Source organism: Stegostoma tigrinum, chromosome 3 (genome assembly GCF_030684315.1).
Source record: "Stegostoma tigrinum isolate sSteTig4 chromosome 3, sSteTig4.hap1, whole genome shotgun sequence".
NCBI classification, from domain to species: Eukaryota; Metazoa; Chordata; class Chondrichthyes; order Orectolobiformes; family Stegostomatidae; genus Stegostoma; species Stegostoma tigrinum.
Window position 1 is genome coordinate 22,798,348 of NC_081356.1, and position 25,391 is coordinate 22,823,738.

Here is a 25,391-nt window from a genome sequence, read left to right on the forward strand (position 1 = left end):
TGACAATCTCGAATCCATTGTCAATAGTCGGGGAAAAACCCATCTGGTTCATTTAATATCCTTTCCGGTTAAGGGAACTGCCATCCTTACCTGGTCTGGCCCACATGTATCTCCAGACCCACAGCAATGTGGTTGGTTCTGAACTGCCCTCTGGGCAATTGGGGATGGACAATAAATGCTGCCTAGCCAGCAATGTCCTCATCATGTTAATGAATAAAGTGAAAAGCAAAAAGTGCAGAGAAGAGAAAATGGAAATGAGACTGCATTCGCTTTTTATGCTAGCTATCAAATTTTTTTCATGCTAAGGTGTTCAGTAGGTATGTTGACAGTAAAGGGATTGTCAGAGAAGAAGCTGTACTGATTACAAACCAAAATTGATTACTTTATATTTGAGTTTACTAAGGAAATGGAATTTGTCTATTCAATGTCGTAAACATACAAACATATCAAACAGAGCAAAAGAAACCCACTCACCACCTCCAGCTTGTCTGACCAATGTTTGTTTGTTTTTTGAATACCACATTCCCATTTACCTTTAACTCTTAATTCCCTTGTCTAACAAGAATTGATCCATCTTTGATTTAAAAAATATTTAATGGTCCTGCCTCCATTTTCTTGAGAGGCCAAGGATACCAAACTCCTGCTACCCTCCGAAAAAAGTTTTTTTTTCCTAATCTGGCCTGAAAGGGCCATCCTCAATTTTTAAAAGGTATCAACTATTTCTAGACTCACCAACACTAGGAAATGTCCATTCTCTGCCTAGCTGTCAAGACCTTGTCAGGATCTTATTGACTTCAATCAACTCACCTCTTACTGTTTTAAACTCCAGTGAATGCAAGCCAAGCCCATGAGTCAACCTATTTGTTCCAGGTATCAATCTAGTAAACCTCCTCTGAATCACTTCTCAATGCATTTACATCCTTCAAATAAGGAGACTAACACTGCACACGGTATTAGAGAGGTGGCCTCACCAGTGTCTCGTATAAATGAAACATAACATCATGTTTATATCAATTCCTCTCATGATATGAACTAACATTCCATTAGCTGCCTTAATACTTGCTGTACCTACAATATTAACTTTATAGTTCATGTACTAAAGCACAAAATTTTTCATGCGTTGGAATTCCATAGTAACTCCATTTAATAATATTGTGCTTTTCAGTTGTCAAAGTGAACAATTTTGCAATTTCCCACAGTATACTCCAAATGTGAGATTTTTTGCCCATTCATTCAATCTACCTATATCCATCTGCAACTTTTATCTTTACAGCATACATTCCTATGTATTGCCTGTGAATTCATTTATCATGCCTTTGTTTTTCTCACACCTTTTGATGCGGCACCTTATCAAATATCTAGGAAATCCAAGTCTAGTACATCGATGAGCTGCTCTTTGTTCACAGCATGTGCTAGTTTTTTCAAGGAAGTCCAATAAATTTGGTTAAACATGATTTCCCCATGATGATACCATGCTGATTGTTCCCAATAGTTTGAGCTCTAAATGTTCAGCTATTATCTCCTAAACAATCAATTCTAAAACCTGCCCCAATACAGATGTGAACTTAACTAGTCTGTAGTTTTCTACTTCCCTTTCTTCTTGAAAAGAAGCGTTATATTGGCTACATTCCATTCCTGAATGTAGGAAATTTTAGAAAAATAACAGTAATGAATCTACTACTACATTGGACACCTTTTTTTAAAGCCCTGGGATGAAGTCTGTATGAAATTGGAGACTCTTCAGTATACTGTTCCATCAGTTAGCTTAGTACCACATTCCTGCGATTGTAATTTTGCTGAGTTCCTCTCTCCCTCTCACCACCTGATTTACACAATTACTAGAATGTTTTGTCTATCATTTAAAGTGAAAACAGAAGCCAAATATCATCTGCTATTTCCTTTTATTATCTACTATTAACTCCTCATTCTTGCTCTCTAGAGGATCAAAATTCACTGCTACGTTTTCCTTTTAAATAGCTGTAGAAAATCTTTCCGTATACTTTTACATTCATAGCTGGCTACCCCTTATTCTCTGTAACTTCTTTCTGTGGCTTAATCTTTTAATCATTCATTGGTCAGATGACACTGATTTCTTTTTTCCTTCATTCAGATGCTTTTCGGAACTAGTTAGTTATCGACAGATGGTGGGTGCTCCTTCTAGAATCTTTCTATAAGAGTATACATGCAGTATATATTATATACTTGGACTATTTTAAAAATTGTCTTAATGTCTGGCACTCATTGCAGCTAGCTCAAGTTGCCCTCTTTACTTGCCCAGTTATTCAATTTGTTGACATTGACCCCACCCTGATAGTACAGTCCCCACTTGCCCCAGAACTGGTGCCTGTAGCTGGTGAAAGGGGAAGTGATGGCTTAGTGGTATTATTGCTAGACATATTAATCCAGTGCTCCAGGTAATGCTGTGGATCCAAATTCTGCCATGGCAAATGGTTGAATTTAAATTCAGTTTTAAGAAGAGGTCTGAAATTATGAATTAAGAGTCTGAGAAAACAGCTGATTGCCTGTAAAACACATTTGGCTCACCAGTGTCCTTTTAGGGGAGGAAACTGCTAACCTTAGCTAGTGTGGCTGATATGTGACTCCAAACCCACACAATCTGACTCTTACCTGTCCTCAGGGCAATTAGGGATGGGTAATGAATGCTGGCCAAATTTTCAACCAATCAGCAATGTTTACATCTCATACCCACACCCTGAATGAATAATAAAATAAAACCTGGAGCACACTGTCTCCCTCATGTGTTTAAACCATACATTCATATTTCTAAATTCGTATTTTGTGTCAATATACATGTGGCTCAGATAATAATCCTGAAATTATAACCTTTTGAAATTTTGCTTTTCAATTTAGCTCCTAGTGCCTAGCTCCTCCTGTTTTTTTTGTGTGCAGAAACTGATGTTTTGGTAATTACAAGGACCAAGACCACTGGATCTCTCTCTCTCTCTCTCTCTCTGCTTCCCATTGTTAAGTTCTGTTCCAGCGCTGAGCGCTGAGCAGATGTCTTGAACTGTGGTACTGGGCAGGTGTACCAGATGTCTGGACTATCTCAGTCTTTTGCTGCAGAGATTCGTGTTAGTTCCCCTTGATATCTACATCACCTACTACTATTGCATTCCTTGCTAGTTTTCCCCCTTCTCACCATACTCTCTTTCTGCAACCCCCCCCCCCCCCCCCCCCCGCCCTCCACCCTCCTCCCCGGCCATGGCTTCTAATGCTTTGGTCAATTTGCACTTCTCACTGTGCAGTCCCAGCTCTAATCCAACAGTTTTGGGAACATCAAATCTCTGGCACAAACGCAGAAGCTGACACTCCTGGGTCTCCTTACCTACCCTACTGTCTCTGTCTCTGACAGCTGACCAATTTTTAAAAAACCATGCTGTAAGGGGTGTGACTGCCTTCTCATGCAAAGAATTCACATAACATTCTCCTTCCTTTAATGTGTTACAGTGTGTGATGTTCAACCTCCAGCTGATAAAACAACGACCCAAAGCCAATCAAACTTTAAGCATTTACTGCCGATGTGTTTGCCCTGGATCACAGCTGTACCCAGAAGCTCCCACATGCTGCATCTTTGATGAATCATCTGAATTGCCTTCCTTAATTAAATTAATTATATTAATCACTTACATTGTCTTCTTTATATTTTATTAATACAACTTACAAATTGATGGTAATGTTAAAATGTAAGAATAGAAAAGATCTCGATCACTTTCTACAGACTAAGAGCAAGACAATATTCCAATCAACTTCAATGAATTTCACCCCATTTCATCTTACCATTGAGTTCCTCTTGGTGATGCTGACTGCCAGTCTCAGGGTCCTCCTCAGGAACCTCCTAATGGTACACTGGATAGGATAAAAATATCTAATGATAAGGTATCTGAGAGGCTGGCAGTCCACAAAGTGGATAGGTTACCATGTCCGGATGAGATATTTTCAAAGAGACAGAGATATTAGGATTGAAATTGTGGAGGTAATGTCTATAATCTAATACTGTTTAAATGTAAGGATGGTGGCAGGGGACAAACCATGGCAAATATTGCCCCTTTTCTCAAAAAGAAATGTAAGGATGGCAATCACAAGCCAGTGCTAGATCATGATTTTAGACATATTACAGTTCCCACCAGCAAAATGGTTGAGAATGAGAGAATAGCAATTTAAGGTGAATGGCAACATAAGATATCTGAAATGTTTAAGCAACAGGTGAGGTTAGCTATTTCACATTGCTTCTGTGAAGTGGCAACATGATTCGCCACTAACCGGGCACTGCTGTCAAACCGAATTTAAAAAAAAATCAAACAAATGCAGACAAGAGTAACATGATGTATGAGTTTCATTTCTAGTGTGGTGCTAGAAATGTAGGCTAAATGTCCCAAAGACTGGCAGGTCCCATCAAATGACATCTCTCTCTGGGTATTTGCAACAGGCAGGGTACTGATCATTCTCAACCATACAATGCTTGCAAAACTGAGCCCAACATTAGACGTGACTCCCCAGTTGAGCAAGATTTGCTGAATGATTATGAATGTGCAATGAGTTACGTTGACAATCTATTTTTAAGATTGTTTTGTCAGGCTCTGTGCAGTGTACTCATGTACTGGAAGTTGTGTATTAATGCGTTTGGCCCTTTTGCATATAGAAAGAACAGATACATACACTGCACTTGTGTCAATGGGGTCATCTTTCAGAGCAATGAATTGACCAATCACAGCCTATCTGCCTTGTTTAAAATGTAAGCAAAGTTAGGCATTTAATCTCATCCGGACATCCGGATTCGTTAAATAGTACATTACTCTTTCAAATGCCTCTAACAATTGGAGTTCAGTTTCCAACCAGTCAGCACTCTTACAGAATAAATGTTGCTTTCCTCTTACTCGGATGTTCCTTTCAAATTGTCCAATTGACAGCGAAATGAAAAGCTTTGCAAAGTTGTTTTTTTATTCAGTAATATTCCAGTTCTATCACACCAAGCAAATATTTAATTGTGTTTTATTTCTTTTGTTGCTGTGGCTACAGCTCTCAACGTCAGAACATACTTCTGGATAATTCTGATTTTCATTTTTATCAACATAAAATGAAAACCATATTTGCACACTATTAACCATGATTAGGAAAAAAAGACTCCACAACAGTGCCACGTGTTTCATTGCAACTTTCAAGAATGAAGTTAATATTTGCAATGCTTCGTTTTATTTTTGCCTTAATTACTGAATTCAAATGCAATGCACTTGTCATTTTGGTTTAACCACTAGTTAAATTGAATGGTAAATAATTAAATAATGTAAATGCAAAAAATCTATTTGAAGCCACGATCCACAGTGTCGACGAGTGACAGTAACTTGTTTTAAAATGTGCACTAACTACTTCCACAGACAATTTTTTTTTCCTAAATTTGTCCACAATCCAAAATAATGAATAATAAAGAGAGGCTTTGCACATTATCTGGAGTTAATGGTGTGTCAAGAGTTCTGATACGTTACAGTAAGTATAAACCGATTTGAAATCTCAGTATAATGGATGTCTTTGGCTTAGGTTTATAATCCTATTAGTAAGATGTGTATATTTTAGTTAATGCTTAAGTTTGAGTTTTCAATAAGCTGAAAATTGAGTTTTCATTTGTTGACTTGACTCTATTTTAATTGCCTGACAGAAATTACTTGCTAGATGCTTAGAATTGTGGAAACAATGTGTTCATAATGGAGAACCTGGTTCTTGCCAAATGTTAAAAATAACTATACACTTAGTAATGTCTCTCAGTCATTTCCTTGTGGTGCCAAGGGCCACTCCAGTGCATATATTAATGGGAGATTCTGACTTCAGGGTTATATTCCATGTTTATGATGCTTCTGAAGCAGAATATCCTCAAGCTAAAAGCACAAAGGGGTGAATATTAGTGATGCCTCCAATATAAGTATGACATCCTATTTTAAAAACAACTGGAATTAAGGAGTTGCGCAATGTTTATTAATTTAATTTTAGGTACTTTTTATGTGAATTTAACTGAGTCCATAAACAGAGGCTCAGGAAGCTATGACAATGTCACTTTTTAAGAGGTTATTTTGTCTTTTGTTTTTGAAGAGAGATTGTTGGTAACGATCTGGCTAGTTAAGACACTTGGATAAACAGCTTGGGAGGCAGTGGGGTTTTTTTTGGCAACAGCCTGCATGGATGTGGCCAGCTGTCTCAGATCAGGATTTCTGAGTAACATCAGAAACTACTAGGATCTCAAAAGAGTTGGAAGCTTCAGTGAATGTCTTCTGAAACTACTCTGAATGTTCTCAATGTTTTTTTCCATCTGGATTGGAAAACTGCATGTGCAAATCTGAACTTTTTTTTGCTAAGGGGTATATTTATAGGATGTTACTATGTTAGAATAGGTAATTATTAATAGTTACGGTATCCATTATTCTGTTAAGTTTTCCAATAGAGTTGATATTCGAAATCTCTCTGTATTTTAACTACAGTATTTAAATAAATTTGTGTTTTGCTCAATGTCCAATAGTTTGACCAGTCGCATTGCATCTGGGATAGACACTTTATATTTACCTTTAAAATAAGAAAAAACTATGGTCTAGGCTACCTTAGAATATTTTGAGGGAGTCAGACCAGACTCTCAACAAAATAATGACTGAAACTCAGAAATCTAATTGTTCCCGTTGTTCCTGTTGGTTTTATTTCACATATTCATTTTTTTAAAAACTCCTAAGGCATGTTTGCCAGTGACTGGGCCAGCTTTTATTGCCCATCCTAGTTGCTTTGAGAAAGTGATGAGCTGCTTTCTTGAACTGCTGTAGCCCAAGTGCTGGAAGTAGACCCACAATGATATTAGAGGGAATTCCAGGATTTTGACTCAATGACGCTGAAGAAATGGTGATATTTGTGTGCTGGAACCCTTGATGATTTTTCATTTTTTTTACAAATTATTTTATCAATTTTGGTTTGAAGATGACTTCTGGACTTTGAAACAACTGTGATGACTAGAAAAGAACAGTTCAAACAAGATTTTGTTTGTAAGGTTAGGCCTGTAGGCTAATTACAAGCTGAATTTTGATCAAAAGGATTCCAACAGACACAGCAACTCCAGGAAGGGCATTTGTGTTCAAACAGGTTGATAGTATTAATGAGGTTGGTTTCTGGGAATTGGTTCCAGCAAGTCTGGAAGAAACCCTATATTCAAAAATGTAGCAGATGTTCAATGATAATTAAGGCCAGGAAAAGACTATTGTTCTGAGTCGAGCCACAGTTTGAAGGTTTTCTTTTTTAAAAGCTTTTTTTTCTGAATTAACGAGCTTGGCTGCTGACAAGACAGCTTGAAGATTTACAGCTCCTTGACTAAACTGCCACACCGTTTTTTTTTGGAAGCCCGGGGAGTGGAAATCAGTATTAGAAGTATTACTAACTTTACCAGAGTGAACTGAGGTCACCCTGATTGGTGGTTCCAGAAAAGCAACCAAGAAGTTCACCTCAATGCCTGTGAAACAACACATTGCCAAAACCAATTAAGCAATCTGTCCAGTTTTATTGTTTTATTTATTTCTCAATTGTGCCTGTTTGTCTATTGAGTTGGGGGGGGGGGGGGTGAAAACCAAATGCTTCAACTTTAAAGCATAGACATTAATTAGATTACATTATGTAACATTTCTCTGCTAAAGTCATTGCCTTTTTTTAACAGATCATTAAGTATTTTGTTTAAGATACAAAACTAGTGTCTGTAAATTAATTATTTGCAAAGTCTGAGACTGGTTCCTTGCCAGTCCCTTAAATAACCACTGGAGTAACTATTAGGGGTCTTTGGTTTAATCTCACCATGTTGTGAAATATAGAGGTAGAAAGGTTGGTTTGGTTTGGTTTTCTATCTCTGTGTCATAACATTTCCAAGTCAAGACAGTGAATGGCTTGGAGGGATACTCCAGTAGTGGTGTGCCCATGTCCTTGCAGATGGTAGTGATCATGGGTTTGGAAGGTAACATTAACAGGTCATTTACTTGAAGACATCTTCCTGAATCATTTTGAAATATTTTGTTACAAGATCAAAAAAAAATTCCAAGGTGGTGGCATAGGAGGACAACAATCAATCAATTTGTAATCTAAGAGAAATTTCTACTTCAAACAAGTGTTTTTCCTGTCCCATTTGGTCCAAAACTGATTCAATGATTGGCATTACAAGGGAAGTTTAGATTAGGAGAAAGGAGCTTCAGCCTTATTGTTGAATGGCCAAAGGAAACCATGAAATAGCCAAATTCCTCCAGAATGGGGCATTATTTCCTCAATGAAGTCAGGCAGGGGCATTGCCCTTACCCATGTGTGCGTCATGATCTGTTCGCCTGGAATAAGTGCTTGAGCAGAGCGACTCGCATGCTGATTTTTATTTCCCTCCTGGGCCTTCAGGAAAGCTGCTGAATATAATTTGGATTTTCATTCAGGCTGGACTGTCCTAACCAAGATCTATCCAAATTAAAACTGTGCATTTGAATTATGCTGGCACTTACGCACAACACATTGGACGAGTAAATATTGGTAACCAGTGGCAGGGGTTCAGTAAACTTGTGCTGATATTTCTGTGCAGCTCTTTCATTCTGCATCTCCTCGCTGCCTATAAATGCCTCTGAAAATAAATGTTTCAGTAATTAGTAATACAATTTTAATGAAACACCATATTTATCCTGGGAGCTCTGCACACAATTAAGTCTTGTTCATTAAAATAGACACCATTGCACAGTTATTTTTATGGTACATAGCTTTGGTGATATGTTTTACTTCTAGGTCAGTATATCTTTAAGGTACATACTTGTATTATCAATGGTGTATTATAGAATGTCACCTGAGAGTTTAAATGTTTCCGAATCCATCTTAATTTGGGCCACTTGAAGCATGATATGCCAATGGAAGCCCATTAGTCTTTGCAACAGAACAATTTAAGCTTAGCTGACGCATCAATGTGCCTGTGAATGTAATATATAATTAGTAACCTACAATAAACTGCACCTGTCAATGCTATTATCCATGTGTTAATTCCTTTTGTGAAGACAGTAACATTAGCGTTGTTACATTGCACGAAGATACACTGTTCAGAGGCAAAATGCACATCAATAGCCTCAAAGACTCCCTAGTATTTCCATTTGATGAATAGGCATTTTCAAAGTCTGTTATTTATAAACAAATCTAATGGCTAACTAATTAGCTTGCTTTTAAAAAAAAAAGCAAATGCCTGTGGTTTAAAGATTTTTGGAAGTGATCAAGTTTTAATTTTTTTTTTCCGAACAGGCGCCATCAGTGTCCACATCTTCCCACTGTAATCTACGAAAAGATTAATAAACCATGCCTGATTACTGAGTATGTGGAGAAGTATACTCCATATGGAGATGTTCAGCCGAGAGAATCCTACAAACCTCGAGAGGAATACCAACGACATGAAGGGAAGATGCAGAGCATGACTACATTCAGGTATTTGTTTAGTCCACGTCCACTCGAAGGAAAAAGTAGTTGTTCTAAGTTTAATGCAATATATCGCCCTGTCGATAGGATATGGGAGGGTGTAAGTAAATTTACAATTTTAGTAATTTTATTGCCGATTTGGATTGACTTTCATGTTCTTGATGTAAAAAATAATGGGAATTCGAGCATTGATGTCTGTGGCAATAATGCTTTAATCACATTGGAAATTAAGTATTACCAATTTCTAATTATAATTCTTGTTGCAGTTTACTGATTCAAGTGCCTCATGAAGAAGAGGGCTCCCCACTGTTCACATTCTATTGCAATCTTATCTCATTTGTACTGTTAAATTAAAACAGATTTGAATCTTTAGTATCACTTACTGGTCATCTTCAAGTCTAAGCGAATTATTTTATGCTACTACACCTCATTCCAGGCACTTCTGCTTTCTTTTATTTTGGAGTGATAGCTGTTTTCAGTCAGTGTTACTTGCATTTGTTTTCTTTTTAATATACTCCTGTCATATTAACAGAAATATATTAATCCACGGAAGGAATTTTGATTTAAAAGGGTTGCTAAACCTATTACTTCATACAATGTGTGAAAAGGGCAGATGTATGATGGATGCATTTGTATATAGAAATGTGGCATGATGCTACTTGATGGAAAGACTTGAGAAGCACTAGAAAATGAACGATACAATTTTAAAGGAGGTTCATGAACTCTCATTTGAATGTGAAAAGAGCAGTATGGAGACCAGGAATCTTGCAAGAAGTAACTCATCTTCTGATTCCTCAAAGCCTGTCCACCATCTAAAAGGCACAAGAGTGTGGATGGAAAGTCAGGAGTGTGATAGAATGCTCTCCACTTGCTTGAATGAGTGTAGCTCCAACAGCACTTTGAAGCTTAACACCATCCAGAGCAAAACAGGACTGACACCCCATCCACTTCACTATCCAAGCTAAGTAGTATGTACGATCGACAAGATGCACTGCAGAAATTCACCAAAGATCCTTAGACAGCATCTTTCAGACTCCTGCCTGGTTCCACCTAGAAGGACAAGGGCAGCAAATACACAGGAACACTACCAACTGCAGGTTTGCTTCCAAGTCATTCACCATCCTGACTTAGAACTGTACTGCCATTCCTTCATTAATGCTGGGATTAAGCATTGGAATTCCCTCCCCAAGGGCATTATGGGTCAACCCACAGCATGTGGATTCCAGTGGTTCAAGAGGCAGCTCACTGCCATTTTCTCAAGGGCATTGAGGGTCACATAATAAATGCTGGCCAGCTAGCAATGTCCACATCCCACAAATGAATGAAAAGAAATAATGAGCCTTGTGTGACTGTCTGATGGGCGCTTATCGGAAATAAAATGAAATTCTGTTTACCCTGCTCTCTAGTCTGTGTCAGTAAACCAGAGGAAATCAGGTGTGTGCCACATTTCAGTAATGTTTGTATATCCTTTCTGCGGTCAACAGGGCAGATTATACTGCACATGATATCCAGCCTAGACCAGGCAGGGTGAGTGAGGAATTCAAACATCCCCATGGAAGTATGAATCTACACACCACATACAAACGAGATTTTAACGTACACTCAATCCAACCAGTGGCTCCGAAACGACCATTAGAACAAAGAAACAACTCTACAGCAAAGATGGAAACAATTCCCACGTACAAAGGTATGTCACAATTTTTATTCTTTTCATTCAGTGAAGATTTAGCAACAGCAGCCTGTAATTATATAAAACCTTTCCGGAAAAGTGATTAGAAGTTCTCAAGTGACTCCTGGGAGTGTGATCACACCCAATTTGACCCTGGCCATACGAGAACATATTCCTGCTAATGAATGAGGGTAAGAGATGGAGAGCAGGGCTGAGGAGAAAAACCGAGATTAAGGGAGAGGAGGAAGGGAGGTGAAGGCCTCAACCCATGAGCTTGTCTAACAGGTTTGAAAGTCGTGTTGTGAGGATGAGCAAACTGACCACAGCACCAAGTTACAGGGAGCCATTTGAGAGTGGGGGAGAAATGACAAATGTACTTGTAATTGGGGATGGTATAGTCAGGGGAATTGACCATATTCTCTGTAGCTAGGATCTAGAATCCCAAAGCCTGTGCTGCCTGGTACCCAGGTTTAGGATAACTCCTCTGGGCTACAGAGGAACTTGCGTTGGGAGTGAAAAGACCCAGTTGTTGTTGTCCATTGTAGGTAGCAACAATATACGTAGCGAGAGGAAATAGCTTTTATTTCCTGGGGTAGGGTGCTGCGGAGGGGAAAAGAAGGGAGATGGGGGTGGGAGAGAAGAAGAGACAAAGGGGAATGAAGTGAGGAGGGCCTTAGGAAGGAGCCAGAAGAATGGGGTAAGTGGGTGGGAACAGAGGAGGAAAAGGGAGAAGAGAGAGGTGAGTGTGAGGGGGAGAAAGAAGAGGAATGGGGGCAGAGGAGAGGAGAGGTGAGGTGGGAGTGGACGAAGTGACAGAGAATGGGGGGGGTGGTGATGAAAGAAAAGCGGGGAGAGGAGGATGGGTGAAGAAGAGGGAGGAGTGAGTCAGTACAGGGACTTGAAGGGAAGGACGGTGTGAGGATGATAGGTCATTGGGTTAACATCCTGGTATTTCAGATTGATGCTGCTCCTGCAAACGCATTCAGACTTTAGATTGGTGCAATTATAAAAGGAGACACAGGAGCACATCCTGCTGGATGACTAGTGTGGACAAGAACTCATCCCAGTGCTGCCCACATCCCAAACTTCACCAGTTTGGGGAAAAAAAACATTGCTGCGACAAATGATTGTCAGATACTATCTGCGATAAGAAATAATGGGAACTGCAGATGTTGGAGAATCAACAAAGTGTGGAGCTGGAGGAACACAGCAGGCCAAGTAGCATCTTAGGAGCACAAAAGCTGATGTTTCAGGCCTAGACCCTTCTTCAGAAAAGGGGGATGGGGAGATGATTCTGAAATAAATAGGGAGGGGGGTGGAGGCGGACTGAAGATGGATAGAGGAGAGAATAGTTGGAAAAGAGAGGATAGGTAGGGAGGGGATAGGTCAGTCCGGGGAGGACGGACAGGTCAAGGGGGCGGGATGAGATTAGTAGGTAGGAAATGGAGGTGCGGCTGGAGGTGGGAGGAGGGGATAGGTGAGAGGAACAACAGGATAGGGAGGTGGGGACGAGCTGGGCTGGTTTTGGGATGCAGTGGGGGAGGGAGATTTTGAAGCTGGTGAAATCCACATTGATACCGTTGGGCTGCAGGGTTCCCAAGCAGAACATGAATTGCTGTTCCTGCAACCTTTGGGTGGCATCGTTATGGCACTGCAGGAGGCCCAGGATGGACATGTCGTCTAAGGAAGGGGAGGGGGAGTTAAAATGGTTGGTGACTGGGAGGTGCAGTTGTTTATTGCAAACTGAGCGTAGATGTTCTGCAAAGCGGTCCCCAAGCCTCCGCTTGGTTTCCCCAATGTAGAGGAGGCCACACCGTGTACAGCAGATGCAGTACACCACATTAGCAGATGTGCAGGTGAACATCTGCTTGATGTGAAAAGTCATCTTGGGGCCTGGGATGGGGGTGAGGGAGGAGGTGTAGGGGCAGGTCTAGCACTTCCTGCGGTTGCAGGGGAAGATGCTGGGTGTGGTGGGGTTGGAGGGGAGTGTGGAGCGGACAAGGGAATCTGAGAGTGGACTCTCCTCAAGGCAGACAAGGGTGGGGATGGAAAAATGTCTTTAGTGGTGGGGTCAGATTGTAGATGGCGGAAGTGTCGGAGGATGATGTGTTGTATCCGGAGGTTGGTGGGGTGGTATGTGAGGACTAGGGGGATTTTCTTTTGGCAGTTATTGCGGGGGCGGGGTGTGAGGGATGAGTCACGGGAAATGCAGGAGACACGGTCGAGGGCATTCTCGACCACCACAGGGGGAAGTTGCAGTCCTTGAAGAACGAGGACATCAGTGATGTACAGGAGTGGAATGCCTCATCCTGGGAGCAGATGCGGAGGAGGCGAAGGAATTGGGAATAGGGGATGGAATTTTTGCAGGTAGGTGGGTGGGAGGAGGTGTATTCTCGGTAGCTGTGGGAGTCGGTGGGCTTGAAATGGACAGAGGTCCAGGAAGGTGAGGGATGTGTTGGAGATGGTCCAAGTGAACTTAAGGTTGGGGTGGAAGGTGTTGAAGTGGATGAACTGTTCGAGCTCCTCTTGGGAGCATGAGGCGGCACTGATTTATAGTCATCAGCCAGCCCAGCTTGTCCCCGCCTCCTTAACCTGTTCTTCCTCTCACCTATCCCCTCCTCCCACCTCAAGCCACACCTCCATTTCCTACCTACTAACATCATCCCGCCCCTGGACTGACCTATCCTCTCCCCTCCACCTATCTACTCTGCTATCCATCTTCGGTCCATCTCCCCCTCTCTCCCTATTTATTTCAGAATCTGCTCCCCATCCCCCTTTTCTGATGAAGGGTCTAGGCCCGAAAGGTCAGCTTTTGTGTTCCTAAGTTACTATGTGTAATTGGTTGAAATAAGTGCATTGGAGCTGGAAACTAGATATTCCTACCTATGCCAATTGATCTGAATCAGGTTTTGACTTCCAAAATATATCCAAACTGTGAATTAATGTCTGGTTGGAGGTTTATCCTCTCTTTCTATGGTTTTCAATATTTTATTACCTTTTTCAGATCATTTCAAACAGTGGGAACTTCCTAAAAAAGAAACATATAAACCAGAATATACATTCAAAGTACCATCAGTCAAGTTTGCAAATAAAACCACATTTCAAGATGACTATTCTTTCCAAGTGCCAACTCCCAGAGAGTGTGTTAGGCCTACACGTGCTGCTAGGTTGTTAAACGTGCCCTTTGATGACATGACCAACTATCGGCAGCATTTTGTACCTTATACGTATGAGCCCCGCAAGCGGCATGAACATGAACAATACAAACCAAATGATGAACCTTTTGATGATCTCACTACTCACAGGAGAGATTTCAAGGGACAAACGGGAGAGCTTACGCTACCTATTCGACCTCCATGCAGCAAACCAGACTCTGATCAGCAGTTTCGTGACTTGACTGAATTTCGAGACAAGTATCGCACATGGACGGTAGATCGACCAGTATTGCATAAGGCTGTGGAATTTGTATCTCCTGAAGGCACAATTGATCTGAGCACCACTACTCGTACAGACTACATTGAACACAAAGTTCACCCTCTTGTTCCAGCCCGGCCTGTGCCCCAGAGGAGTGGGTTAAACATTTCATTTGAAGGGCAGTCCACCATGAAGGCAGACTACAAACCTTGGGATTCTGTACGAGAACCTATGATCAAACCACGTCAAGAACTGGAGAAAGCCACCGGCCAATTTAATGATATGACAACATTCAGGGCTCACTATGTACCTCACCAGATCAACCTGGTACATTCCTTCAAACCCCGAAACTCCTACAATCCCAACGCAGTGCCGCTGGATAATGGAACCACCTATCAATTCAGTTTCACACCAAAACCAGTTCAGCCATGTCCTGCCTCATTCACAGTGCCCCCTGGTTATGAGTACGTGGAAACTGACCCACAAGGTCATAAATTGTATCGCCCACTGTCCGAAAAGGAAAATGTCCAGCCCAAATTACCAAACACCTCCCTGGAATTGATTTCAAATACTCTCAGACATCAAAAATCTGCAAATGATTTGAAAGCAGGTTTCACAGCTGATGGAATAGTTGCAGCTTGAAGAAAGCAAACCATGGCCCTGCCAACCTGGAAATTATGATCTTCTGGTGTTCTTTAACAGGATTACAGATATGCATCTTTTCTGCTTTACTTTAAAAAACTGATAAATAAGAATAGAAGGTTTTATTCCTGTACAAGTCACAATCAAATACAGCAATACTCTGGGACTGGCAAAAACCACACCCCTATTTTAGAATGGAACTTGACCTCCTCTCATCACCTTGGCTTGGATGTTCTATTATCAACACACTAAAATGGAATTTTAAAATCAATTGCTTCCACTGACAGTGCTGCATACATTATTCAGAAGATTCACATTGAACACTTATTTTGAACGCAATTCCATATTTTTTTTGCAGTATACCATGTGATTGGAATTGCATAGTAAAGGCAGAGGAGCCTGGAATTATTTTAAGTAAGTTTTGGATGTTGTGACCTGGAGATGAGGGTTTTCCTGAGAGAATGAACAATGCTGAGACAGATCTTATCCAAGTCAATTTTGTGATCATTATCAGTGTAAGATTCAAATGTCTGATTTTTTTTTTTAAGAAAACTTTTCTGTGAAGGTGCAACACTTCTGTAACTGCTTGCTTACGAATGGACTTGAAATGTTACATTCTAATACAGTTAATCTGAATGATAAACCTGGAAGAGGTAAACCCAATAGACAAATGTGTCCAGTACAAGTTCTTGGGCAGGAAAGAAATTAACACATTATATTATGAGTTCAGGTGTTACTTCTACTAAAGCAGATATCATCCTACTGTTTAACTTTACTTTGTTGCCCCAATCTAAGAATTAATCACCAGAAAGATCTATATTTTTGTATTTGGATCTTGTACTTTTTAAGCAGTGATAATTTAACTTTTTTTAAAAAAACCTGTCCACAAATTATCTATAGCTATCACAAAAAAATTGTCATTTTTACATATTTGTCTCAACCCAGGCATCCAGTGGAGTTCGTCAGTTTCTCAAAGTACCAATGATTAGTTCACTATAATTACATTAAGTTAAAGGCTAACATTTAAAACGAGATGACTGAAATAAGTTTTTGTTTTGAAAGTACAGATACAGTTGTTATATATCAAGATTAAGGTTTCTTTTAATGTTATATTCTAAACACTGAATAAACCATTTGAAGCTACCACATCCATATCCATCATCTTGTGTAGATGTGGATTACATTCAGTAAAAGATTCGAAAGCCTTTTAATAAGCATCCCTAATTCATGTGCATTTAGTGTAGCCCACTTACTTTCTATACACTTACAATAGATATTTAGCTCCATTACCTGTAATTATGAAGAACACAAGTGTAATCTGTTTTGCTTCACAATAATATTTCACCCATGATATTCTCAGGAATGCTTCTAAGTTTCCTATTATTGTTTGTATTAACACTAAAACCTTTTATGGTATACATCCTTTGGATTTGTACTGTCTTTTTACAAATGGGTTGGTCTGCACAATGTGATTTCTCCTAGCATTTTTAAAACTTTAGCATGAATTTTTAAGTAGTGTGCGTTTGCAATGTCCTTTGTATTGTATAGAGCCTGACTTTGACTTTGCTTTAGGTAATGGATTTCAGGTTGTAGATGTGCCAATGTAAAATAACAAATAAAATTCTTTTAAAAAAAATACATAAAAATATACAGTGCTAATACCAGAATGTTTAACTTGATTGCTGAAATGTGCTATATCGGCATTGTGAAATTTTAACACATTTCAATTTGTAAAGTTTTGAGTGAATCTTGGTGATTCTGTCAATCGCATTTGAATAAATGCCATGATTTGTCGTTCTTAAGTAGCTACAGGTATTCTCCTATAATGTGATAGTTGCATTCTTGTGTGACCTCGTGCTATTAGGAAATCAGTATACTATACTATAACAGTAGAAAGTTTGCATTATCCAAACAGCATGTACTGTTCATCAATGGTCTTACAGCCATTTTGTGTTAACAAAATGTGTTCTAGCAGAAATCCTCTGGTGATTTGCTATGGTGCGAAGTCGCACAAGAACACCACTATCGCATTATAGGAGAACTACCTGTATTACACAGTTGTCCCTCCATGAACTCACATTGGTCACTCTGATAAAGTTCTTCAATAAAAGTCTTTCCAGTTCTGACTGTGACCTGTACTATCAATACTTCTGTTTTCTTTATGTTGAATGGGTATCACAGCAATTACTATTAGAATTTTATATTGTTTTTCACATTTACAATACCGCATTACTTGTATGTTTTAATTAAGAATGCTTTGACTAGAAACACCAGGCATCATGTAAAGGAAAGTGCAAAGGATTTTGTGCCATCAAAAGATCAGGGAGCTGTAAAAACAATTACATCTTCCCTGCTAACCCCCTTCCGTCTTGCCACCTAGCCCTAATCTAAATGATCTGTTTAATGGAAAACAGCTTTCCTGCTCCTCTGTTGCTTGGCCTGCTGTGTTCATCCACCATTACACCTTGTTATCTCTGATTCTCCAGCATCTGCAGTTCCTACTATCCCAGTTTAAAAGATAACTTTTAATGGCACTGGCTGCCAAGTGATACGTTTAAGGATCAGTCTTTTATTTGTTATTGAATGCATGCGTAGATGCACACTTCAGTGAGTAGATTGAGGTTGTTTTAGAGAGAGAGAGAGGTGGGAAAGTGATATGGTGGGTTATGAATTACGTGGGTGAGGTATGTAAATTGCTGGGATATAGTTAAGAAGGAATGGGAGAGTAAGCGGATAGGCCAGTTAGGTTGGCTGGAGAATGTAGTTAGGTCAGAGGAAACATGGGTGACTGGGCTGATGAGGTCAAATCAGAAGGTAGTTACGGTTGGGACCAGGGTATAGGGTTGTCAGTTGTATTATCACCAAGGTGTTAGACTGTGCTTTTACTTTGTATAATATTTCTCAATTAGCATCTGGTTATATAATGCAGAACAGTCCCAAACTCTTATCAAGACCACCAGAAAGCAGTGGACTTTCCTCCCAGAATTTGGTAGTTTCTGGACAACTCACAAATAGGTTTGTGCGTCAAGAATTTCAAATAGTCTTAAGATGTGAATTCAGTTGCACATCTGTCTCCAACGATCCAGCGACTTTAAGCTATAAAGCTTATTCTCTCTGTGCATACGTAAAGTACACAATCTATCTTCTGGGAGGAGGGAGTTTCGTGTATGTCCCATGACCCATCACTGTTAAACCTGCAGCAAGGCAAGTTACAGTCACTTGGGAATTAAAACCAGTTTTTGCGCACGGAATGCATTGAAATCTGTGCCATGAAGAATCAGGAAAACCGCTAGCTGAGCTTCAACACTTGTTGGTGTTTAAATGCTGATTTTTACATAAATCAGAGAAAAATGAAATGCTTAATTAAATAAATATTATACTTGTAGAGTTGGTACAAAACAAATTACATACATTGGCTTTTGGTAAGTAACATCAGACTTTATCCAGTAACATTGCATTCGGAAAATGTATCACTGGGTCTTTGTCACATTTTATTCTGTGACATACGTTCACAATTACTCTAGGAGAAAACAAACAACTGATGAGTCGCGGACTACACCCAGGATGTACAGTTAGATAGGAAGCACAAAATGCTACATTTGATATCTAAGTCATGATTTGTCTGCTTTTAGCATGTAGTAGAACACTACCAAATGTTTCAAATTGAATTCACGAGTGAAATAAGCAAATTCTTCCCATAATATCAGGGAACATTTTCTACCATAGACTGTTTACTTATTTGCAGTGATGCCCGAGAGAAAACATAGGATAAACATATTATGTACACAGCAACTAGACTGGTGAATCAGTCATTAGAAGGAATGCAACTGGAATTAATGGGAAAATCATTTGAGTTTAATACACCAGCCCCAACATATTAAGAATGCATCACTTATTTCATACACCCCAATAGTTGGGAATGACACCCCTTCACAGTGCAGTGTAAGACAAATAAAAGAAAGAGAATTCAATGGAAGTGCTATTAAAATGAAAACTTCAACTTCTTTTGCAAATATAGCCAACAAAAAAAGCTTTGGTTACAAGAAATTTCCCCCAAAATAGTATATTCTGGACAAGATAAAATACAGTTAGAAGTATATTGCACTGTTCAACATAACCTTCTAATAAATAGATACAGAACTTATTTTACAAAGATCATATCTTAAACTATACATAAATTTAGAGATCTAAGTTGCTTAGATTTCAGACCCACCTTTGCTGAAAAGGAGAATTGCTGCTCTATTCTGCATAAAGCTGTGGTAATAATTTTTCTTTAAATTTTAAATGACAATGTTGTAAATAGCCTGGTCAGTGTTTTTAGCCAGGTCATAATTATTAACCTACACTTGATCACATCAAGGTCCCTCCTGTATCTAGAAGCCTATATATATCTATCTCACAATTACTGTTAAACAGCATGAAAATTCTACCCATTCATGTAAGAAGGATTTTAATTTTTTTAGCAATGCATATATTATACACACAGAACAGCAAACTACACTGACAGAATCCGAGACCATCTACTTCCATCTTAACATGGTATCTGAATCACTTGATTGTGTACGTGGATTACCCATTGTTATATATTTCCGGAAGACGGCACTTACGACATAGTGGTAGTGTCCTACCTGCTCCAAAGGTGTGGAATAATGCCTTAGATTGAACTGTTGAGAAAATATCTATATGTTTCCAGAGATTTTGTATGTAGTCCATGAACATTGCGCTAATGCAGTACAATGCAATTAATCACATAATGCACTATAGAAACAGATTATTGGATGTAGCTGAGAACCCATTCTTTTTCCCATCTAAAGTGAATTCTTCATCTGTGGAGAAGTGGGAAACAAAAGCAAGGCACTTGCTCACTAAGAAGACGAGAGATACTCGAAACATTCTGGACTGGGAAATGGTACATAGCTTGAGGAGATAAAAGCAAGATCAACAATATAAATGCCTGGAATTTTTGGATTTTATTTTAATGGTGAGCTGTCAGTGTTCACCACCACTAACCAACCCTCTGACTGTCATCACAATGTAAGGAATTAGCACAAGTGCAGATTAACATGTGAAGCTAGTCTATCACTCATTACTCTGCCACGGGTGGTGCTGTGCATTATAAAGTACCAAATGCCCTTAGATCCAGCAATCAAATAAATCAACTGTATGCAAGAATTTTCCATTTCTGATATCATATCACTGTTAGAAACCCTGTGAGGTATACCTATTAATGTCTATCTTTTATAATTACATACATACAATAGGATTTTAAACTTCATTTTATAGTTCAGCAATATTTCTGTCCTTAACAAAATATGTTAATGTTGTTAAATGTTTCTATTATGATTAATAACTAGATTTTCTTGAGATTTTAAATAATTAATTTACAAAAACCTCTAATTTTAAGCTTCCAAGTTTCTGCCACATTTATGTTCCAAACTCCTTTTCGCTGTGCAACATTTTTAAGAGTATTTTGGTTATACTCTTCCTTTCATGATTGGCCATTTCTTTAATGTGATTTAGAGCTTGGACAGCTTAATGACATTGACACAGAGATTGTGAGATCGCTCAGAGATATATTCTTTGACCACCTTTGCTTCATTGCTGACCCTAAGCCCCAGAACAAAGTAATTGTGCTGTTTCATAGCAGACTGTGAGAGCCGACTTGTAGCTGATAATGCTTCCCTTTATCCCCATTATGTCTCTGTGAATAGATCAGAGGATAGGAGATTTCCCTAAAATTTGTACCTGCTACTGTTGTTACATAACTGAATCATAGGACAATTTGTACAGCAGAGAGACAAAGGGCATATCAACCAAGATTAGGCACTTACCTGTTTAATGGCAATAATAAAGTCAAGATAAGGCACCATGTCTCCCCTCCTTGTAGGGAAACAGTTGGTTGATTAGATGATTGGTAAGAGGAAAGATTTGGAGAATGGTTGGTGCTGGGGCTATAGTATACTGAGAAGGGGAAATGACTGGGACAAAATGGAGCTTTAAATAAATGAATTGACTGTTCCTATTCTGCAATCCATATCTGAAATTCAACAATTAGCTATAACAGCTCCACAGAATCATTATGGTGCAGAATAAGACCATTCAACCCATTGTGCCTGCACTGGTTCTATTACCTAGTGCCAATTTCCTGCCATTTCCCCATGAACCTGCACACCATTTTTATCCAAATAAACATTCAATTTCCTCTCAATTGAATTTCTCTCCACCACCTTTCCAGGCAGTACATTTCATACCCTTACATTTTGTTTTCTCTCACATCAGCCTTGATTTATTTCCATATTACTTTAAATAGATTAGCTGGCACAATCTTATGTGAAAGATCAAAAACACAACATAAAAAGGAAAAGGGAGAGAGATAGAATGTTGGGATATTTTGTAACAGGAGGGGAAGCCCTTGAGTGATTGCAATTGAACTGGAAGAACTTTGTAAAAAACCTCCAATGAACTGGAAGGAGTAAGGGGATAGGGTAATGTTTATGTCTGAATATTGCTGACACCTCCCCCCACAAAAATAAAAACAACTGAACATATTATTTCAAGAAGATGCATGTGAATAGTCATTACTGCTTCTTGCATTTACCTTCCAGATATTGACACTGAACAATTAATCAGTCCTGATTTTTGTTACTTATGCACTTAAATTGTTCCTGAATTCCCAGTTTGCTGACCTAATTTCAGTCAGACAATCTCCAGCTGAATTCAGGGCTGTGTTTAACCTGTGATTCTATTTCGTTCATGTAGAACAGAATCCAAAATTCTTGTTAGATAATGCTTACTTGACCAGTTGGTTTTGATCTGAGATGGATTTTGAGGGAAGTAAATGATAGGATATTCTATCCTTTTCTCTCGACAATACTGCATTTCCCTTACACTTTCAAGGGGTAAGTTCCAACACCAATTGTTGTGTTGAAGTACATTTGCTCCTGTTTATCCTTCAAGGCCACAACAGGGTACCTGCTGGGTAGCTGACATAAAGTTGGATTTGTTGCAATATTCCATAAAAGGCCTGAGCAGAATTCCCTCAAAATAGTCAAGAGCAGAACATATTTACAGTTTCCTTGGGGCTTTGACAGATGAAGAAAGATAGTCAGGCTCATTCTAGAACTAGCCCATCACAACAACTGTCATCCAGCATCGTGTCAATGCTACAGATAGCACTTGTCAAAATGCCTGAAGCATTCTTCCAATGTACATAAAGGTAGTGAAGGGAGTGTGTCTAAAGATACTGTACCTGCTCTACTTCACCTGGAATGGCAGATGTCAGATTTTTTTTCCCCTATTCAGATGCAGATTCTCTCTTCAAACAGCCACAGAAATATTTGCCCGTCCAAAAGAAAACGGAGGGAGCTGCTGAAATTTGAAAACAATGCAACCACTTCAAGCGAGTTTCTCCCCCACCCACACCCTTCGTCCTTTCAATGTGAGGGGATAAATCATAGAAATATAATCTTCAGATGTCCCTGCAGGATTCACAACAGCGTAGTTTGTATTGGGACAGGAGGCACAGTTTTAGTCGCTTTACCATTTCACAGTATCTGGTTGTGTCTCTGCATTCCGCTGTGGGCGAGGAAAAACAAATCAATTAGACAATAGTAAAATTTGTTATTATCACACAAGGTCATTGGTCATTCACAGAAAAAGTTCAATTAATGTGAAACAAAGTTGATCAGATATGAAGATGATGGTCACTTTTTTAAACTTTATGTGGATTACTCGTGAAATCATGTTGAATATATTAAGGGGAAATTTACCTATTGTGGATGCGCTCAGTGGGAGTGAGGATTGAAAGTGGGGCTGTCTTCCCACTGGGAGAAGTGAGCTACAGATTAATCCTATTGTCTGCAGCTGTAGTTATATTTCACTCATTGAGGATTGTAACTCAGCTTTCTCTCCACAGATGATATCAGATGTGCTGAGTTTCTCCAGCAATTTCTGTTTTAGTATGTTTCAGATCTCCGACAGCCACAGTTATTTGTTTCATTTTATATTTATAGCGGATATTGATGCACTGAAGACATTATGTGGAACATTACGGCAGATTATTCTGAAGCTTTCAAGGCAGGTCCAAAAGCCTTTCATTGAAAAAATAGGTTGAAAGGAGACACGGTTCATGTCCTCAAAATGCTTAGGGTAGGCAGGCTGTTTGGACAAATAATTTTAAACTCCAATTTTGCACTAAAATGCTTAATTAAAATCAATCTTTCCCTCAAGAGATTCCGTAAGGAAGTTTCATAATGTATATATTCCTTGCATGCAAAATGGTTCTACCATTTTGAATTTTCTCATGTTAGAATTTCTATCTGCCTGTTAGCTTTCAGCGATTCAAGTAATGTAGTAACAGATATTTTTTTAAAAATGTCAGCGTACAGACTCCTGTCCATCATTAACTTCCAACAGTCATTTTTAGAAATTCTGGAGACAGGAATAGTGTTGCTTCTCATCAGACACCAATAAATCTGACCAATAAAAGTTTATGTTCTTTGCAGTGGCTGTTGCTCTATCACTGAGTCCCCACTGGCATATCTTTGTCAAGCTGCACAGAACTGTCATTATGCTCTCGTAGTCTTGAGACTCATACAGGCCTGGCTGTACCTTCAGATCCTCTGGGTCAGAAATTGAGGTGAGTGGGTCCAAAGCAACAGTATTAATCTCTGTACCAGTCTTCAGATTTTGTTTTTTCTGCCAGAGGTGGGCCTTGATGACTAAACCATCATTTATTGCCCATTGACTTAATTGCCCCGAAGGAAGTGGCGGTGAGCTGTCTTTTTGAACTGCTGTAGTCCATGTGATGTACATACAGCCACAATGCTGTTATGGAGATGTTGATCCAGTGAAGGAACAGTGATATACTTTCAACTCAGGACGGCGTGTAGCTTGGAGAGGAACTTGCAGCTGTTGGAGTTCCTGTGCATCTGCTGCCTTTACTGTTCAAGTTGGTGGTAGTTATTGGTTTGGAAGGTGCTGCTGAAGGACCCTTGGTGAGTTGGTGCAGTGAATTCTGTATACAGTGCAGATTGCTGTCATCGCGCTCTGATGGTTCTTCCAATGCTATTCCTATCAGCATACTCATTAGGGTGGTTGATCTCACGATCTTGCCCAATTCACAATGAATGACAAAACAGATGGATTCATTAAGAGCTTGTCAATGGGTCACGTTGCAGTTTTTCAGGGTGGCACCAACTCTCTTGGGCAGATACAGTGAATGGACTCTCCCTAAAACTGTCCTCTCCAGGGAATGCTTTAAATTGCATCCAAAGCCTCTCATGAACAGAAGACAAGAATGCTTTTCATGATTCTACCTAACCCTAGCAAATATCTGCTGTGAACTCAAATTCTACTATCTCATGACATTTTTCACCTTTGTAATTTGTCAGTAGCATAAACGTCAGATTAAATATGTCCTTTTTCTTAAATTTTAGTTTGCTGTTAAGTTGGAACTTACATTTTTCACATGGGATGATGTTACACCTCTGCCAGTTCACTGGCCTGTGCTTCCAAGAACAGAATTGTTCTCTCACTTGTTGTCCTGTTTGCAGATGTACACACTCCACCCTTCTGGACTGAAAACCATAATTCCCACAGGAAGAGGTGCATGATGTCCAGGAACCAGTGCGCCATTGAACAGTACAAAGATCTGAGGTACAGTTCCGTCTGCTCTGTGGCCTAAAAGCAAAGTGTACTGATGAGAACATTATGATAAAAGCAGATGATATTTTCAGTTCTATTCTGGACTATTACCACTCTTTGTATATTAAGTTCTGCATCTTACAGACTGAGCACAATTGCTAATTAGTACAAAGTTAGGCACAATCTTTTCTGCGAAGTTTTAGGAACTCAGGAAATTCTAATTTACTTCCCAGGGACCTTTCCAGCAACCAGATGGCTACTTTTTCCCCTAGTTACCTGGCAGGACTTGAACTCAGATAGAAAAACCACTGCCCAAACTAGTGTTCCACTATCTTTCCCCAAGCATTAATGGAGTCCCTGCTGATACATAAACTCTTTCCTACACTTATCAACCAATCCCCTGTGCATTTCCTACATTTTACGTTTCACTTTCAGATTTGCATTTACTTTCCTGAAAAGATTCCATTGCTTTGCGTGAACCTATACACACGGTTTTAAGGTGTGACCTGTAAATAGAAATGACTTCAGTGAGGGACCACAGACTAATGTGAACAAGCAGAGATGC

The 25,391-nt window shown here is 39.3% G+C and overlaps 2 protein-coding genes across 6 annotated transcripts in view; one reads left to right on the top strand and one right to left on the bottom strand.

Annotated features, from left to right (window-relative positions):
- Positions 1-17,260, top strand: part of LOC125451036 (stabilizer of axonemal microtubules 2-like) — a 40,073-nt gene extending 22,813 nt beyond the window's left edge. For all 5 annotated transcript variants that reach the window (XM_048527708.2, XM_048527710.2, XM_059645029.1 and 2 more), the window contains 3 exons: positions 9,286-9,465; positions 10,941-11,143; positions 14,130-17,260. In XM_048527708.2, coding sequence (XP_048383665.2) covers positions 9,286-9,465; positions 10,941-11,143; positions 14,130-15,181 — 1,435 coding nt within the window. In that variant the 3' untranslated portion in view covers positions 15,182-17,260. The remainder of the gene's footprint in view (positions 1-9,285; positions 9,466-10,940; positions 11,144-14,129) is intronic.
- A 1,318-nt stretch (positions 17,261-18,578) lies between these two features.
- LOC125451321 (ADAMTS-like protein 1) overlaps positions 18,579-25,391 on the bottom strand; it is a 515,681-nt gene continuing 508,868 nt past the window's right edge. Inside the window, exons 29-30 of the mRNA XM_048528318.2 lie at positions 24,642-24,862; positions 18,579-22,756 (exon numbers count right to left, since the gene is read on the bottom strand). Of these exons, the coding sequence (XP_048384275.2) occupies positions 22,650-22,756; positions 24,642-24,862 (328 nt within the window). The 3' untranslated portion in view covers positions 18,579-22,649. The remainder of the gene's footprint in view (positions 22,757-24,641; positions 24,863-25,391) is intronic.